The sequence below is a fragment of the Euprymna scolopes genome, chromosome 19 (genome assembly GCF_053919585.1).
Source record: "Euprymna scolopes isolate OS-2025 chromosome 19, ASM5391958v1, whole genome shotgun sequence".
In the NCBI taxonomy this organism is placed as follows: Eukaryota; Metazoa; Mollusca; class Cephalopoda; order Sepiida; family Sepiolidae; genus Euprymna; species Euprymna scolopes.
Window position 1 is genome coordinate 82,832,685 of NC_136500.1, and position 18,298 is coordinate 82,850,982.

At 33.9% G+C, this 18,298-nt stretch overlaps 1 protein-coding gene across 4 annotated transcripts in view; it reads left to right on the top strand.

Annotated features, from left to right (window-relative positions):
- Positions 1-4,385, top strand: part of LOC145239792 (uncharacterized) — a 364,141-nt gene extending 359,756 nt beyond the window's left edge. For all 4 annotated transcript variants that reach the window (XM_080103293.1, XM_080103291.1, XM_080103294.1 and 1 more), the window contains 2 exons: positions 61-241; positions 3,421-4,385. In XM_080103293.1, coding sequence (XP_079959419.1) covers positions 61-241; positions 3,421-3,617 — 378 coding nt within the window. In that variant the 3' untranslated portion in view covers positions 3,618-4,385. The remainder of the gene's footprint in view (positions 1-60; positions 242-3,420) is intronic.
- Positions 4,386-18,298: the final 13,913 nt, after the last annotated feature.

Here is an 18,298-nt window from a genome sequence, read left to right on the forward strand (position 1 = left end):
AAGGCCACAAGAGTTGAGCACTGAACGAGGATCACCCTTACTTTTTGTATCTATTTTCAGAGTCGTGTATTTTCTCGGTGCCACAGATTGGTGTCTCCAGAACCATTCTACTCATCTTGTGTCTATGATATGTGTGCATGTCCAGAAGATGTTGACTGCCTCTGTGATGTTTTGCAGTCTTACGCCCACGAATGCGCAAAGGAAAAGGTCAAAGTCCAATGGAGATCATCTACGCTTTGCCGTAAGTATAAAATTTCCTGCTCGCCATTTCAATGTTCCGCCTTCGTTACAAAGCCGCCATTCGCTCATGCATGAAGTATTGTTGTCACATGTAGTTTAGTGCACCAATCACCAGGCTCTCCATCTTGGACATGGTCCCAAAAAGAACCTCTAATCTAATAAATCCCATACTGTCTACGAAGCTCCAGTTTCTGACCCATCACCTCAATATTGCATCCCTGTGCTTGTTTTACAAGTACTTCAATGGAATGTTGCTGCACTTGTGTCTCCTCAACGAATTCGATAATCTCCAATTCATGGATTGATTTTTTTTTTTTTTTTTTTTTTTTTTTTTTTTGATTGTTATCCCCATCTTCATAGTGGTTGCTCTTTTATCACGTTTCGACCAACTATTCTTCTGGCCTTCTTCAGGTGTTTAACCACAAGATAAGAGGCAAAACAGTTCATATTTACTTCTTAAAAATAATTAAAGACAACTTCAAGTTGTATGAATCTGCATCGGTCCAAATTCTGTTGTTAAATTGCTTTACTCAGATTCTTTTTTGAATCAAGTACTCACAGGAGGGGCTACATACAGGTTGCCAACATCCATAGTGAAAATTGTTCTATGGAATGGAACCAACAGGATTCGAACTTGACATCCACAGGTCATCCATGGATTTTTGTATCCATGTCACCAACACCATCACATGCGAAACGATTACATTTGTGTTTATTTTTTTTTGTAATTGTATCCCCAGTAATTACTGCCTTCCATACTTGTTACTGCCTCACCACGTTTTTGGCCAACTAACCCTCTAACCTGCTTTGAGTAGGATTGAAACCACTATCTTCAGACAATGCTCACCAGGAACCGTAGAGAGTCAATTCCTCTATCAACTGTCCGTATCAATTGTCTCTATCAAAGGGTCCGTGGCGCAGTTGATAGTCTCTATGGTTCCAAGTGAGCATTGTCTGAAGATTGCAATTTCAATACTACCCAAAGCAGGCCAAAGGATTAGTTGGCCAAAACGTGATGGGACAACAACAACTATGGAAGGCAGTAAATACTGGGGATACAGTTACAAGACTCAGAATTCCTATCCCATTACGGTTAACCACCTGAAGAAGGCCACAGAAATAGATGGCAGAGGATTGAAATCATTAACTCGGCTTCTAGGTTCAACATGTTAATCGATTGAATCACTTGTTGATACACGTGCCATATTTATACTAGATTTTTCTAAACTTTTTAATTCTCTTAAAATGGAGACCTTATAAAAATACATTATACAAAAAAAAAACTTGTGTTGACATTATTTTGATCGCTTGCAAAAATTGTGGATATCATTTTAATCACATTCAAAAATTGTTGACATTATTTTGATCGCTTGCAAAAATTGTGGATATCATTTTAATCACATTCAAAAATTGTTGACGTTATTTTGATCAAAATCAAAAATTGTTGACATTATTTTGATCACATTCAAAAATTGTTGACATTATTTTGATCACATTCAAAAATTGTTGACATTATTTTGATCACATTCAAAAATTGTTGACATTATTTTGATCACATTCAAAAATTGTTGATATTATTTTGATTACATTCAAAAATTGTTGACATTATTTTGATCACATTCAAAAATTGTTGACATTATTTTGATCACATTCAAAAATTGTTGATATTATTTTGATCACATTCAAAAATTGTTGATATTATTTTGATCACGTTCAAAAATTGTTGATATTATTTTGATCACATTCAAAAATTGTTGATATTATTTTGATTACATTCAAAAATTGTTGATATTATTTTGATTACATTCAAAAATTGTTGATATTATTTTGATTACATTCAAAAATTGTTGATATTATTTTGATTACATTAAAAAATTGTTGACATTATTTTGATTACGTTCAAAAATTGTTGACATTATTTTGATTACGTTCAAAAATTGTTGACATTATTTTGATCACGTTCAAAAATTGTTGACATTATTTTGATCACGTTCAAAAATTGTTGACATTATTTTGATCACATTCAAAAATTGTTGACATTATTTTGATCACATTCAAAAATTGTTGACATTATTTTGATTACATTCAAAAATTGTTGACATTATTTTGATCACATTCAAAAATTGTTGATATTATTTTGATCACATTCAAAAATTGTTGATATTATTTTGATCACATTCAAAAATTGTTGATATTATTTTGATTACATTCAAAAATTGTTGATATTATTTTGATCACGTTCAAAAATTGTTGATATTATTTTGATCACATTCAAAAATTTTTGATATTATTTTGATTACATTCAAAAATTGTTGACATTATTTTGATCACGTTCAAAAATTGTTGACATTATTTTGATCACATTCAAAAATTGTTGACATTATTTTGATCACGTTCAAAAATTGTTGACATTATTTTGATCACGTTCAAAAATTGTTGACATTATTTTGATCACATTCAAAAATTGTTGACATTATTTTGATCACAATCAAAAATTGTTGACATTATTTTGATCACATTCAAAAATTGTGGATATCATTTTAATCACATTCAAAAATTGTTGACATTATTTTGATCACATTCAAAAATTGTTGACATTATTTTGATATCTTGTAAAAAATGTTGACATTATTTTAATCTCTTGCAAAAATTATTGACATTATTTTGTTCTCTTGCAAAAATTGAGGGTTATTTAACTGGACTAAAATCAATTCCATTGAACGATGTTTCTGACAAAGTAGAAAAATTACTGTTTACTGGGTCTTTGTTGTTGGCTAGTTTTTTTTTAATCTTGAAGTATTTTTGTTTTATCTCTTTATATCAAATGGCTGTATGCCTTGTCTAAAGCGATTTCGATAATAAAAATTCTCTTTCAGTTGAATTTTGAATAAAACCCAAACAGGCAGAATTCTTCCTGTCTTACTTCTCCCTCTCCCTTTTAATATATGTAACCCCCCCTCTCTTTTCTCAATTACTACTCTTTTTTTTTTTTTGTCTTTTGATCATCACATGTTACTTATGATAAGACAATGCATACAAAATGGCAACCTCCTGGTTGAGAAGAATCCGAAACACATGGTCCTATAAAAATGTAGAAATACAGATTAAAATATTCTTATTCTTTAACAAAATCTTCTAAAAAAATAATATTGGCTTAGAAAATTTTTTTTTTTTTTTCAGCTGCCAGTTGTGATAATGAAAACGGATTCCTGTTTGATGATTGCGGATCGTCATGCATTCGAACGTGTGACAATATCCAAGATGAGCTGACCAATTCAACAGTTGGATGCTACAAGCCGTGCATTCCAAGTTGCCAGTGTCCATCTCATCAAGTAGTTCATAAGGGAAGGTGTATCGATCTGAGAAAATGTCCTTAAAGATTCTGCATTTTATCGATCACGTATTTCATTGACATTGTGAAGAAAGGACTATTTTGTTTTTTTGTTTTATTGGCAAAGAAAATGCAAAGAATAGTTTTAAACGAATCTGATAAATTCGACTCTTAAAAAAAACAAACAAAAAAAAACTCATTACACAAAATACGAAACGAAACCCAAAAGAAAAAAAATATTACGTTTGTGTCTTTCAAAAAAAAAAAAAAAAAAAAAAAATCAGTCTTCAGACAATGACTATATGGAAACCAACAAAAACAACAAAATATTTAACAAAATTAAAAAAATAATTTAAAGAAAATACCCCAAAAATAAACAGCCTGAATATCCACACCGTATTTAAAATAACAAAACCAAATGATTACAAAAGAATAAATTTTAGTTTTTTTTTTTTTTTTTAATCTTTTTGACATCTTTTCTGCAGATGGTGCACATGGACGACGTATGACAGGTTTGTGCATTTTTAGATGCACGTTGTGCATTCATTCCGGTTTTTATCAACGTCAATATAAATAACTGCTACATTCTGTTGGCGACAAGCAAACGCTGTGCTTATTTTTGTTAGCATGTTTGCAAATGCACAACACAGGTATCGATTCGGCACCTCCATCAAACTGGCAGCTAAAAAGAACGGGTTTAGCAAAGCACCATATCTGACGTCACTGAAACGTCATAACTTCTTAAAACATAAACAGAACACATATTTTCAATTTTACTCAATCTCCAAATAAATTTGTTTCAATGAAAAAAAAAGAGGCAAAACAGTTCATATTTACTTCTTAAAAATAATTAAAAACAACTTCAAGTTGTATGAATCTGCATCGGTCCAAGTTCTGTTGTTAAATTGCTTTACTCAGATTCTTTTTTGAATCAAGTACTCACAGGAGAGGCTACATACAGGTTGCCAACATCCATAGTGAAAATTGTTCTATGGAATGGAACCAACAGGATTCGAACTTGACATCCACAGGTCATCCATGGATTTTTGTATCCATGTCACCAACACCATCACATGCGAAACGATTACATTTGTGTTTATTTCTTAAAAAAAAAAAAAAAATGTTTAAACGTGAAAAATGAAAAGCACAAATGCTGTCCATTTGTCTTGTTGGTTTAATGGTTTCCATCAATTTTTTATTTTGATATATCGTTGTAATAGAGCTTTTTATTCCAGTAGCTTCTTTCCAAAGACTTGTGGGTCTCTCTCTCTCTCTCTCTCTCTCTCTCTCTCTCTCTCTCTCTCTCTCTCTCTCTCTCTCTCTCTCTCTCTCTCTCTCTCTCTCCCCCCTTCCTACTGACTGTTTTCCTCCTACCAATAACCTTGATCTTTTTTTTTTAAATTAAGGGCAATAGTCTTTTAGATAATCATATTTTGTTCTTATTAGCTCCTTACAGCAAGTGGCTTCATGCCTTGTCTGGGGGTAATTTCCATAAAAAGTTATTGTATAATGTTTTTTGTTTTATTAGTCCATAAAAAATAATTTTTTTGTCCTAATGTTTGAGAAAATGTCGATGTTTCTGACAAAGCAGAAAAATTACTTTCTTACTTCTCCCCCTCTCTTACCCCTTCTTCTCTCCTATTCACCAGAATTATCAACAAAAAAAAATTAATTATCATACATTTGATTTAGAAAAATAATTTTGCATGAAAATAATTATTTGTGTTCTGATTAACTTTGCAGCTTAAATTAATGTATATATCTTTTTAAATACATATTTTTTGTAAGAAGTAAATATAAATTGCTTTTTAAAGTTGAAATGTTATGGTAAAAAAAAATTTGAAAATGTTTTCTTTATATTTGGAGAAAAAGTGGCATTCATGTGATATTAGAGATGGTGTCAGGCTAAACCCGGTCATTTCAACTGCCAGTATAACTAGGATGCCAAATCTGCACTTGGTGCCACGCAAAATATTTACAGCTAACAGTGAACGTGTTAATGCTTGATCAAATTAAATTGGTTTTATTTTTGTCAGCAAATCTTGAAATAAACTGTATTCTGCTTCTGTAAACGAGTTTTTGCTTCTTTTTTGGTTATTCGTCCATAAAATTTTGGTAAGATAAAAAGAATCTACTTGGTAATGGCTTTCAATTTTCAAATCAGAAACTTACAACCATTGTTTATAAAAAAAAACAAAAAAAAAAACAAAAAAAAACAACAGTTTCCCCAGGTCGGTGCAAAAAGTTTTGCCACTTTGTAGAAAATGCATTTTAAACCATTACAATTTATTTCATGCATATTGTTATTGCTTAAACATACCACCATTATTAATTTATAACTTTTCTTTCAGATTATTAAAGCATCATTCATATTTTTCTGAACTGTTCTCATCCATATTGACCTGAAAACGATCTTTAATTAATAGAAAGGGATCCATCTTCCAATTGTGCTCATCATCTCACAGCACTACTGACCAAAGATCTCCTAGGAGAATTCAGTTGTTAAATCTTGCCTCATCCTGCATATTTTTTAAAATGGAAATCACTCGAGACAAAGCATGAAGCCATTTGATATAAGGAGCTAAAAACCAAAAAAAATACTACTTCAAGATTAAAACACTAGCCAACATTAAATGTTAAATGGATAGATTCAGACCCAGGAAAAGATGATTATCACAACAACAGGAGATTCCTATTGACCTTAGCTCTGAAAAGACCAAGGTTGTAGGTAAAAGGAACTAAGTGAGCAGGAAAAGAGTTTCACAACCTTGCAGTCGTTGGAAAGACGCTACTAGAATAGTAGAGTTTATTTCTCATCGAGAGCAGAACCATCCATAAGAATCTCAGGAAGGAAAAGGGACATGCCTACGATTGAAAGGCAATGACCGAGTCATAACAGGATTAAATGAAACAAGGCATTTCTTACTCCAGATCAACTTCTAGATCAACTACATATTTCAACTGATCTGAAGATGAGCAAGAAGCAGTATCAGAATCAAGAGTTGTATCATCGGCAGAAATGTTAATTTTCTGAATAATATTCTCTAGAAGGTCATTCATGTAGAAAAGAAACAATGTTGAACCTAGAATAGAGCTCCGAGGAACACTGGCATTGATAGAAAAAGAAAATGAAGATACATCATCCAGAGTTGCTCACAAGCTTCGATCAAAAAGAAAAACCTAACAATGTGAAGAACTTTACCACCAATAACATAACCTCAAAGTTTATGTAGAAGACCAGAATATCGCACTCTGTGGAACACCTTTGAAACGTCATACACAGTGACTTCTTCTGAACTATCCATAAACCGATAGACCTGTACAGTTACAACAGTTAATAGATCAGCTGTTGAACAAAAATCACGAAAGCCATAATGAGCATCACTAAAGTGGCTCAGGCTTTCCAGAAAATGAACAAACTTGCTGTTGAGCAACATCTCAAAAACTTTGCTAATAACAAAGAAGACTAACAGGACGATATTTAGTTGGGTCAGATTGATCACCAGCATTTTTAAAGACAGGAACAACAGATGACTTTAACTAGAAGGGAAACAGGACAAACGGAGATTGAATTATTTTTGAGAGGGTAGCAGAAAGTTCAGGAGCACAACATTTAAGAACAACAACAGGAATCAAATCAGGACCGGAAGCGTTAGAGGGTCATGATCAGCAAGAATTCGTACAACCATCTTTGGGGTAATAATTACAGAATCCGGAGACTGATCAGTTTTTAAAAGAAAATCAGGAAGAACAGCACCAGAATCATCAAAAGAAGAATTCTCAGCAAAAGGACAAGCAAAGTGATCCACCTTATCCTTAGAAGATTAAAGAACCAAAAGACTATTAAAGAGGAGGAATAGTTGACTTGTCACTATTAGCAATACTATTATAGATTCTTGAAAAAATCATGAGAGCCAACCTTTTAAGATGAGATAGTAACGAATCCTTTGAGAATAGATAGACTCAGAAATTGTTTTCTTGCAGGCATTATTAGCTTTTCTGTAGGATTGTCTAGAAGCCTCAGAATTATCCTGACGATACTGATTGAAGTAATGGTTTTGATGGATAATTGCAGAAGCACAGACAGATGAAAACCAGGGAGAAGAATGAAGTTTGATTTGAAACTGACGATGAGGAATGATGGTGTTAATTCTAACTAGAAGCCACCCAGTAACCTTCTTAGCAGCAGCATTCAGAGACATACCAAAAACAGAAACATGAAACATAGGAAGCCGATCTCAATCAGCCTTCCTGTATGGATAGGACAATCAGTTGCAAAAATCAATCTCAACATCAACAGCAGCATGATCAGAAGAACCCAATAGAAAAGAAGAGGAAACAGAACATGATTCAGGAACAGAAGTGAGAAAAGAATCAAATTAAGGATGGTTACTTTAAAGATTACAAAACCATTTAGATGATCTTAGGTTAACCTTACGAGATGAAATTGAACAAGAGTTAGATTCATATTTCATTTCAAAACTTAAAGAATTTTATAAGTGAGGCATTTATAAACTCGTTGACAGATGGAATCAAGTTCTAGAGAGAAAAGGTTGTCACACTACCACTACTATTACACTAGCACCTGCTCCACCTTGTGCTCCAACGATATCATCAAGGTAATAAAATTTCTCTATAATTTCTGCATTCACTTATATTTTCTCTGCATCTGAATAACACTAGTGTGTGTGTATATATATAAATTGTTCAAAAGATGAAACCATTTAATGAGGTTTATACAAAAGTGCTCAATACCAAAGTGGAGCAAGATATACTTTTTATTTATTTTTACATAAACATTTAGGCATCGCTACACAGTTATGAATATGTTTCAGTGAATTTGGCTTTTGTAAAAGCAGCATCGCTTGATGATGTCTGGTTTATGTAGTTGACTGAAACATATTCATGACTATGTAGCGATACCTAAATGTTTATGTAAAACAAACAAAAAGTATATATATATATATGTATATATATAGTGAATGAATGACAAGAGTCTATATTCCAAAGTTCATGATGTTGACCATCTTATAATTTATTCCTTTGATTTAATTGACATTTACAATTCTTGACAGTATCTGTTTTGTCGCACAAAATCAATCACTTAATTATAACAACTAGTTAATCTATTTTGCCCTTAACTCATCAGAAGCAATAGCAACAATCAATCCGTCAAAAGGAAATAAAGTACGTTTTCACATGATTAAAATCTGAAAAGGCAAGCGTTTAGTTTAAGGCACAGACAGAGAGTAGGAGAAATTGTTTACAGTGGTTGTGGCTAGACGAGTGTTTGTTGCAAATGTTTTACAGGGAGAAGGGCGCATAGATTGAAGCTTAGTTAAGCACCCACATTTTCATAATGTATATATTTATATTTGTGTTACAGAAGATCAGAGAAAACATTGGTACCGTCGGTTTCAAATCCAACACCAAGGGAACCAGCCTGGTCGGTCCTAAACGAAGGCTGAGGAGAGTTCAAAGTTTTCCTGATCTTCTCTAACACAAATATATAAATAAATATTATTTTGCTATTTTTTTTTTTTTAGAATCAAGCATTTTGCTGGGATTCTCTATCAGGTTGATAAGAAAGTTCTTGCAGTTTTTAACTTTTCAATTCAGATGAACATATCTCGGCTCACACAAAAATTTATTGATTGAAAAAAGCACCATCAGAATCAACACACTTTTGCCAACTCAAATATGTCAGAAGCATTTCTCATGCAGAAAGTTGTCAACATGCTTGAAAAAGTGGTAGTTGGTAGGTGAGAGGTCTGGAGAGTATGGTGGATGATACAGAGTTTTGTAGTCCAATTCGTTCAACTTCTGCAAGGTTGGTTTAGCAATGTATGGTCGAGCATTGTCGTGGAGGAGAATTGGGCTTTTTTTCTGTTGACTAATGCTGGGTGTTGTTGTCGAAGTTTCTGAGGCATTTCATCCATTTGTTGACAGTACTTTTCCGCCGTAATGTTTTTGCCTGCATTCAAAAAACTAATGGATGAGATTGATCACAAACCATCAAACAGTCAGAATGACCTTCTTTTGGTGCAACTCTGGCTTTTGGAAGTGTTGTGGAGCTTTGTCGGCATATACTGAGCTGAGCATCGCCAATTTCCGTAAAGAACCCACTTTTCATTGCGAGTCACAACCCGGTCGAGAAACGAGTCTTGTGTAAAAGAAGGAAAGATGACTCTTCATAACGGCGTTTCTTTTAGTTGTTGTTCAATTCGTGAGGCACACATTTATCAAGTTATTTGTCTTACCAATCTCTCTCAAATGGCTGGAAATCGTTGTATACGTTACGTCTAATTCAGACGCACGTTCTCAAACGGTTGTGCGTGGATTGGTCTTGACTAAGGCTCTTAATTGATCGTAGTCAACATCCGATAGCCGACTCATCATCTTCAAAACTCGTCACCGCCACGAAATTTCTTAAGCCACTGTTGTGTTGTACGTTCAGCATTGGTTTCTGGGCCAAACCCTTCGTTTATATCGCAAGCTGTTTCTGCAGCTTTTCGGCCTAGTTTAAATTGAAATAAAAAATTGTGCAACTTTGCTTTTTTTTTCATCTTGTATTCAATATTCTGAAAAGAAGACATAATTGTTTTATAACGATTTAATTTAAATGATTAGATAGAGCGAAAAACACTTTTTAAAATATATATAAGGTAAAGGTATTATAATGAAAACTTATTTCAAAATGCATAATTTGAAATCAAAATTTAAAATTCTGTAAGAGCTTTCTTGTCAACCTAATACAAACTATATATATATATATATATATATATATATATATATATATATATATATACAGGGTGACTCAAAAAAAAAAAAAAAAAAAAACGGGCTCTAACTCTAATTAGGCCCTGTTTCTTAGTGTTTTATCCGAATGAAATGAAACTTTGGTCATAACTAGTTTATTATATTCAAAACATCACACCAAACACACTAGTGTCTTTGGCCTTTTTTTCTTTTTCTCTCCGTTCTACAACATATGTTCTAGATGGCCTCTTTTGCTTTTTTTTGTGGGGTCACCCTGTATATATATATATATATATATATATATATATATATATATATATATATATATATATATATATATATATATATCAGTTGTTCAGAAAATTCTTAGCGTTTTAAAAGTACAAGCTTATAAACTCTTTATTTAAATCACAGATGAAACTGAGCATATGTTACGCATATTTTCCATTGTCGACAATTTTTTTCGAATTTATTAATTTTCAGATACGAAACAATGGATTGTAACAAATTTCATGTTTGGATAGTTATGCTTTTTTTTTTTTAACTTTAAAAAAACTGCGGCTAAAACTTTCAAGGAGATTAGTGAAGTATATGATCATAATCATATGGTATGAATCCGAATGTTCTATTGTTGGCATTGGTTTCCCCGATATTTTTCGAGTCAGAATTATTTCTAGAAAGACATCAGGGATAACAGGACAGATCACCTGAAGGTTGCCAACATTCTAAGTGAAAGTGGTTTTTGTGGAACAAACTGAATTCGAACTTGGGACACCCAGGTCGTCAATCGATGTCGTTGACCACTGTCACCTCCCGAAATATATGAGGACAATGCTATGGACGAATCAACTGTTCGGAAATGGTTTGCAAAATTCAAAATATATAGCAGCATTGAAAATGATAACACTGACAATTTTAGAGTGGGGAGAATCTAATTTATTTATAACAAAATTGATTATTTACAGTCAGTTGTTTATTTCAGCAGAGAAGAAATAGTTGGATTAAAAGTTTTCATTCAAGTTGAACTCTTATTTTATTTATTCATTTAACATTCATTCTTCCTTCATTTTTTTTTCTTTATCATTTTTAGCTGCAATCATCGACAAAAAGAAAAAAAAAAGGAAAATATATAAATATGAGTATCAAGAGAAAGGAGACATCAGACACTTAAGGACCTACTTACGGTCAAATAAAAAAAAAAAAAAAGAAATAGAGTGCTATTGAACTTTTTGGATTGGATCAGTTTTGTTTCGGTTAATCTCCATTTTGTATTGTCTCCGATGTCAAGTTAATTTGGTGTTTGTCCAGGATATCCCCTGCATTTAAAACAAAAAATACAGAAAAAATTTTTTTATGAATTTACGTACCCGTCACGAAACGAAAAATGTCATATTTCAAAAATCACGTAAATTGATTAAGTAGGGTTTTTTTTTTTTAACTACAAAATCAAACTTTATGAGAAAGAAAAAAGGAAGTCTCGCTCCGCCGCCTTTAATAAAAGGCAAAATTCATCACTGGTTACCCCTTCCTTAGCAACCTCTTCAGGAATAGAGATCAAAATCAGCCTTGTAATGGTACGATTTTGCATTAATCGCTAAAAATTGTAAAAATATGATTTTACTTATTATTTTTTTTTAAATTATTTTTAAAACAGTAATCTACGGTCATGCATGTTTCGAGATTGCTACCTATATCATCAGCGTTGCTTGACTGTGTCTCTCTAGGAATCGAACCCCGAGAGACACAGTCGAGCTACGTTGATGAGAGGTAGCAACCTCGAAACATGCATGTCCGTAAATTACTGTTTTAAAAATAATAAATAAATAAATAAATATTATTTATATACGTCCAAATAAAATATGGGCGATTTTCTAAGTAAAACGAACTTCAAGGCGAAGATGATACTTAACCGTATTTATCGTTTAAAAAAAAAAAAAAAAAAAATCAACAAGATATATATATATAGATATATATATCAGTCAATTTAAGTGATTTTTGGAATATGATCCTTTCAAGTATACATTTATGATTTTTCTGTCATTTTATTTTTAAGATAATGGGGAAATCTGGACAAGCCCCTATATTTCAAACTTTTTTCAGAGCTAATATTAATTTTGATTATGTATTGCATTCATATTTGCATTGAATGATTGCGTGAGAGACAAAGTAGAAGCAATTCAATTCTCACAAAATAAAAGCCTGGTGCTACCAGATCAGGCTGCCCTGTGGCTTCCTGAGACGAAATGCACCTACATTGACGTTTTTTTTTGTTTTCTGATCTTTTTTGTAAAACTTAATTATGTTCTGCAAAAACAAAAACAACAGCCAATCTCCCTCCCCTTTTTATTTTTTTTTTCCTACCCTACTCCTGGTCCTGGATATGACCTTAAACTACATCCGATGGTGAGGTCCGGCTTACGGGCTTTGGGGAGTGCGGAGCCACCTCTTAATTGCCATTGCTCCCAGGTCCACCCTGACCCGGAGTGGTAGTACCTGTTAGGGCCCCAACTATGGGTTAAATAGAAACAGATTTTAAAAAGGAAAAGAAACAACAAAAAAAAAAAAAAGAAAAAGAAAACAAATATATTCTATTAAATTTTTTTAATTTTTTAATTTTTATTTGCCCTGTCGGTAGGGCATGAGAACAAACCGACTGCCCCCCTGCAGAGGGTAAAAATCCCTCAATGGGGCAACCAGTTAGCCGTGGGTTGCTACCCGTAATGTCTTAGGACGTGATCCTGGTGATTGAGCGAACCTAGACCAGGATACATAGTTTAGGCACCGCAACACATTACTTTGGCCCTTACTTCGACTAGACAGGCGGTCGGAGAGGCCCGATCCGACCAATCGGCCAGTCACGCCAAGCCCCACCATATATTGCCCATTCCAAAAACTCACTACTAACACAACACATCCCCCCTCTCCCACAAATAACCCTACCCCCTAATATATGATGGAAAGCGGTGGCTGAGGGTCAATCGATTAGGTGTGAATATCGATGACATGGCTGTAAACCCCTCAGGATTGCTACAGATCCCATAGCAATATCAAGAGAGAACAGATAATCATTATGATACCACCAAAGTCGGTTATATCATCATTGTATCCCTGTGGAGGCTGGGCGAATAGATTTCCCCCCAGGCTCTTCCCAAATAGGACTCCGAGGTAGGTGGGGAACAAAGATGACGAAAAAAGAAAACAAAATATATGGCTTATTCCTTCCAAAAACCACCAACCACCCAAAGAGAACCCACTCTGATGTCTCTGACATCAGTAGCTCTGAGGAAGAGACGATAAAACAGAGGAAGTCAACATTCGTAGTAATAGAATCAATGGAGGAAACTCCTTTGAGCAAACTATCACCTTTTAAAATTGAAAAAAATCTTAAAACTCTAAAACCAAAGTCTATTAAAAAACAATTTAATGGCAGCCTACTAATAGAAACCCATAACGAAGAACAAACTAAAGAAATATTGAAACTAAAATTATTTGAAAACATCAAAGTCAAATGCTACAGACATCCAACCCTAAATACCTGCAAAGGAGTAGTGAAAAGCCACGAACTTGCACTTTGTCCCTTGGAGGAAATCAAGACAAACTTACAGAAACAGAATGTGTTAGATGTTCGTAGAGTTCAAATAAAAAAAAACAGTGAGAAAATCGATACCAATACATATATACTAACTTTTGATTCCCTCACCATATCCAAAGAAGTGAAAGTTGGATATATGAAAATAAATGTAGAAATTTATATTCCAAACCCCCTCCAATGCTTCAAGTGCCAGAAGTTTGGACACCATCAAGATCGGTGCACACGATTACCAGTGTGTGGAAGATGTGGAGAAAGCGGCCCACACATTGACTGCAGAAAAGATTTCAAGCGTGCCAACTGCCTTAGAAATCATGGCGCTGGCTCTAGATATTGTGAAATATGGAAAAGAGAAAAAGAAGTGACCAAACTAAAACATATAAAGAATATATCCTACCTAGAGGCCAGGAAAATCATTGAAACTAAAACATATGCAGATGCAACTAAAAAAACTACTCCAATCAACAATCAAAATGGTCATATACATGTAACGGATACAACTGACAAGAAAATTGATGTCTTAAGTAAACTAATAAAGGAAATTAAAGAACTATTAGAAGAAATGAGGAAAATGAATAGTGCAATGTCTTCAACCAATCCAAGGATAATATTAAGTAAAGACACTACTGGACCACAAAAAGAAACAAAACCAAAAAACATTTCTACAAAAACAACCGAACAACCATCAAACACATCACAAGCCAGAAAAGAATCAAAAATCCCCCCAGACAAAAAAACAAACAAACAAAAACAGGAAAAGAAACATCCCGATCTATATCCCGAACAGGGACTCCGACAGAAAATAGATTTGAGGGATTGGAGACGATGGAAGTTGAACACAATTCCAAATGATGAACAAAATATTACAATGGAATATCAGAGGAATAAAAGCAAACCTAAATGAACTCACATTATTAATAACAAATATGAGTCCAGCACTTGTCTGTTTGCAGGAGACCTTTCTGAAAGAAAACAATACCATTAACATAAAACACTACACATCATACAACTACATAAATAAAGATACGGACAGAGCTTCTGGAGGCACATCAATACTCGTGAAGAATGAAGTCCCTCAAAGACAAATAAATATAAACACAAACTTGCAAGCAATTGCAGTTTCAGTGACTCTACATAGAACTATAACACTTTGCTCAATATACATCCCTCCAAAAGATACAATCAACAAAACTGAGATAACTCAAATAATAAAACAACTCCCTAAACCCTTTTTTCTACTAGGAGATCTCAACAGTCACAATGTAATATGGGGAAGTAAAGAAACAAATAAATATGGAAAAGAAATAGAAAACATAATAAATAAAAATAATCTATGCCTCCTTAATAATCAAAACTACACCTATATGTACCCAGCAACAGGTACTTTCACCGCCATTGACCTTACCTTATGTGATCCTTCCATATATATGGACTATGATTGGAAAGTACACAATGACACCTGTGGGAGTGATCATTTCCCAATCATCCTGGAAAGTCTAAGTACTAGTACTGAACAAAAAACACCCAAATGGAACCTACATAAAGCGGATTGGGAAGACTTCCAGGAACAGTGCAAAAACCAATTAATTATCGAAAAGAAAGATGAATATGACCATTTGAACTACTTCATTAAAACACTCACAAACATAGCAAATAATACCATACCGAAAACAACCAAAACCAACAATCACAATAAACCTTGGTTCACAAAAGAATGCAGAAAAGCCATCAGAGCTCGACGAGCTGCCTTGAGAAAATTCGAAAAGTACCCAACAAGCGAAAATCTGGATTTCTTCAAAAACAACAGAGCAAAAGCCAGACGAATCATAAAGGAATCCAAAAGAACAACATGGAGAAATTATATATCCAAAATTAATGTGAATACCAAGGCGAAAACAGTTTGGAACATGATGAGGAAAATAGAAGGAAAGTGTAGTAGTACACCAATATCCCACATCTCTAAAGGCAACAAAATATACACCGATCAAAAAGACATTTCCAATAACCTGGCAGATAATTTATCAAAAATTTCATCATGTGACAGACAAACAGAGAAATTCTAAAAGATTAGAGAAAAGGAAGAGAAGAAGAAAATTCTATTTAAATCACAAAATACTGAAAAATACAACCAACCTCTTACCTTGCCTGAATTAAAAGAATCGTTAACCAAATCCCATGACACAGCTACAGGGCCCGATGAAATTCCATATGAAATCCTCAAAAAACTTCCAGAAACATCAATGAAATACCTACTTGAAATTTTCAATATTATATGGTCCAGTGGAAACGTACCTGAGACCTGGAAAGAGGCCACAATAATACCAATCCCCAAATCTGAAAACTCAAACATCCAATCCCAATCAAGTAACGTCTCAGATCCATTGAATTTCAGGCCAATAGTTCTAACAAGCTGCATCTGTAAGACCATAGAAAGGATTATAAACAAGACTAATCTGGTTCCTGGAAACAGAGAATCTTATTACAGAATTTCAAACAGGATTCAGGAAAAACCGAAGTTCAATAGACCACATAGTCAGACTTGAAACCTTCATCAGAGAAGCCTTTGTAAGGAAGGAACATTTAACAGCAGTGTTTTTTGACATGGAAAAAGCCTACAATACTGTGTGGAAGTACGGTGTTACAAGGGATCTGAAGGCGCTTGGACTAAAAGGCAGAATGCCAATTTTTATTGAAAATTTTTTTAAAAATAGACAGTTCAGAATAAAGGTTGGCACAGCTCTCTCGGACTTGAAAGAACAAGAGAATGGAGTACCTCAAGGGAGTATACTGTCAGTGACCCTGTTCAGTATCCGAATTAACAACATTGTAAAAAACCTTAACCCTGGGGTAGATTGCTCCCTGTGGATGACTTCCTAATATGCTGTAGATCTAGATATATATCTATAATAGAAAGGAAGCTTCAATTGTGCTTAAATAAAGTAATGAGATGGACGGAAGAGAATGGATTTAGATTCTCCAAAAGAAAAACGAAATTAATGCATTTCTGCAAACTAAAGAACATGCATAATGATCCTGTCCTAACCATGGAAGGAATGCCCATACCCGTTACTGACCAATACAAATTCTTAGGGATTTTATTTAACAAAAAATTAACATTCATCCCACACATAAACTATCTGAAAAAAAAATATAACAAAGCTGTAAATCTTTTGAGAGTGGTAGCACATACCGATTGGGGTGCAGACAGGGAAACACTCCTTAAACTTTACAGAGCACTAGTCCGCTCAAAGCTAGACTACGGTTGTTTCATATATTGATCAACCCAAACATCATATATAAAAAGCCTAGACCCTATTCACCATACTGGCCTAAGATTGGCCCTAGGAGCATACAGAACCTCCCCCGTGAACAGTCTATACACGGAAGCACATGAACCCCCACTAGATCTAAGGCAAGAAAAGTTAGCCCTTCAATATTTACTCAAACTGAAGTCTTACCCAAACAACCCTGCATACCAATGTACCTTCTATCCTAAATATGAAGAACTCTTCAACATGAGAGGAAAAACTATCAAAACTTTCGGGTTCCGAATGAAGGAAAGCATTGAAGAATCGAAAATTCCAATCTCCAGCATTCACAACTTCATACTGCCTAAAACACCCCCATGGACCATGAAACAAGTAGAAATAAAACTGAACATAAACAAAAAGTCCAAATCTACCACAAACCCTATTGAATACCACGACGAACTTCAACATTTAAAATTATGATATTCAGACTACACCTTTATCTACACAGACGGGTCTAAAAGCAACAATCACACTGGATGTGCAGCAACGTACCATAAAACCACAATGAAGAGAAATCTTCAAAATGAAGCATCTATATTCACTGCAGAGACTATAGCTATCGATCTAGCACTCAACATAATTTCAGAGGAAACCACCAAAAACTTCATCATTCTCACAGATTCTCTATCAGTCCTATTATCTATACAAAATCAAAAACAAGAAAATCCACTAACAACAAAATTATTAGAAAAAATCAATATCCTTTCAACCACTAAAAACATTATTCTTGTCTGGATCCCCAGCCATGTGGGGATCAAAGGCAATGACATGGCAGATACAGCTGCAAAAAAATCTTCTCACCTTCCAACTGACAATTTTAAGATTCCACATACTGATCTTAGACCCCAGATAAAAGCATACATACAGGAAAAATGGCAACTGCAGTGGAGTCAGCAAGAGGGCAACAAATTATACTCAATCAAACCTGAACTTAAGGAACGATGTCCGGACATCAAAAGATCACGCCGAGAAGATGTGATACTGACTCAGCTGCGCATAGGACACACCAACTTTACTCATTCTTATATACTAAATGGAGAATCAACGCCAGAGTGCATCCCATGCCAG